The 2,075-nt window shown below is 62.9% G+C and overlaps 1 protein-coding gene across 1 annotated transcript in view; it reads left to right on the forward strand.

Moving 5' to 3' along the window:
- Positions 1 to 2,075, forward strand: part of LOC103609792 (kallikrein-11-like) — a 16,008-nt gene that overhangs the window by 12,028 nt on the left and 1,905 nt on the right. Inside the window, 2 exon segments of the mRNA XM_008594077.1 lie at positions 530 to 695; positions 869 to 997. Of these exon segments, the coding sequence (XP_008592299.1) occupies positions 530 to 695; positions 869 to 997 (295 nt within the window).

The raw sequence follows: 2,075 nt of genomic DNA on the forward strand, positions 1-2,075 counted from the left end.
CAGAAACCAGTGTTTCCCTGGGAGGGAGGACTGGTGAGCATTAAATATGATAAGCGAATCCCCGGGACAGTCCCTGACCCACGGCGAGTGCTCAGTACTCCTGGGTAACCATGAATAAATGAAGTCGCTGAGTCAGTGACACTGGTGTCCCGGGAGAGCAGGAGCGAGGGACCCCTCCAGTCCTCGCCTGAAGAGGATTTTCAATACCTCAGTTTGTCCTTCTGCAAAGTGGGTCCATGTGTCAGCTATTTTTATTTATTTATTTTTTTTTTTCTGCTTCTCAAAAACCTCCCCACCCTTCGGGACTAGGAGCCGGCCCCCAGGGACGATAGTCGTGCTGACCGCCAGAACCTGGTGCCCCCACCCCAGGCGCGGAGCCCTGCTTCCCACCAGCCCACCGGGACTCGGTGCCACGGGATGCCCATGATGCAGATGGGGAGACGTAGGCTCGGAGCAGTCAGGGACTGCGTGGAGGTGGCCCAGCAGCTCTCCCCCAGACTGTGGGCTCTTAACACCCCGTGTCCCGCAGGTGCAGCCCGGGCCGCCGACATCGTGGGCGGGCAGGAAGAGCAGCCCCACTCGCGGCCCTACACGGTGTCACTGCAGCTGCCGCAGACCCCGGGCAGCCACTATTGCGGGGACACCTTGATTCCCCCGCGGTTCGTGCTGACCGCCGCCCACTGCCTGCAGGAAATGTGAGCGGGGCCCAAGGGGGAGGCCCGGCCCTGCCCCGGGGAGGATGGTGGGCTGGGGACCCTCCCCACGGTCCCACCTGCCCAGGGAGGGTCAGGCTCAAGCCCGGTTGATGGACCCCAAGTCCAGGATACCCCTAAAATGAGCACCCTGATCCCTCAGCCCCCACAACCAGGTGAGCAGAGACTGGGGGCCACGACCTGCAGACCCCGGAGCCCACCCAGCAGAGGTTCAGCATCACTCGCCTGTTTGGGAACAATTATGACCCGGAGCAGAGCCTCAATGACATCCTCCTTGTACAGGTTGGGGGGGGACCTGGGGAGCNAGGCAGGCCCAGGGCAGGACTCCCTTCCCTGCTTGGGACTAATGCCTCCAGGGAGGGGAGGGTGAGAGAAAAGGGTAGCCCTGGGCAGCTTGACTCAGTTTTCCACCCTTGAAAATGAGCAGAAACCGGTGTTTCCCTGGGAGGGAGGCGTGGTGAGGATTAAATATGATAAGCGAATCCCCGGACAGTCCCTGACCCACGGCGAGCGCTCAGTACTCCTGGGTACCCACGAATAAATGAAGTCATTGAGTCAGTGAGGCTGGTGTCCCGGGAGAGCGGGAGCGAGGGACCCCTCCAGTCCTCGCCTGAAGAGGATTTTCAATACCTCAGTTTGTCCTTCTGCAAAATGGGTCCATGTGTCGGCTATTTTTATTTATTTATTTTTTCTGCTTCTCAAAAACCTCCCCACCCTTCAGGACTAGGAGCTGGCCCCCAGGGACGACAGTCGTGCTGACCGCCAGGACCTGGTGCCCCCACCCCAGGCGCGGAGCCCTGCTTCCCACCAGCCCACCGGGACTCGGTGCCACGGGATGCCCATGATGCAGATGGGGAGACGTAGGCTCGGAGCAGTCAGGGACTGCGTTGAGGTGGCCCAGCGGCTCTGCTGTCCCCGCAGACTGTGGGCTCTTAACACCCCGTGTCCCGCAGGTGCAGCCCGGGCCGCCGACATCGTGGGCGGGCAGGAAGCGCAGCCCCACTCGCGACCCTGCACGGTGTCACTGCAGCTGCCGCAGACCCCGGGCAGCCAGTGTTGCGGGGACACCTTGACTCACCCGCGGTTCGTGCTGACCGCCGCCCACTGCGTGCAGGAAATGTGAGCGGGGCCCAAGGGGGAGGCCCGGCCCTGCCCCGGGGAGGATGGTGGGCTGGGGACCCTCCCCACGGTCCCACCTGCCCAGGGAGGGTCAGGCTCAAGCCCGGTTGATGGACCCCAAGCCCAGGATACCCCTAAAATGAGCACCCTGATCCCTCAGCCCCCACAACCAGGTGAGCATAGACTGGGGGCCCCTAACGGCAGCACCCGGAGCCCACGCCGCCCAGGTTCAGCAGCACACGC

The sequence above is a fragment of the Galeopterus variegatus genome, unplaced genomic scaffold, assembly GCF_000696425.1.
Source record: "Galeopterus variegatus unplaced genomic scaffold, G_variegatus-3.0.2 Scaffold10095, whole genome shotgun sequence".
Taxonomy (NCBI): Eukaryota; Metazoa; Chordata; class Mammalia; order Dermoptera; family Cynocephalidae; genus Galeopterus; species Galeopterus variegatus.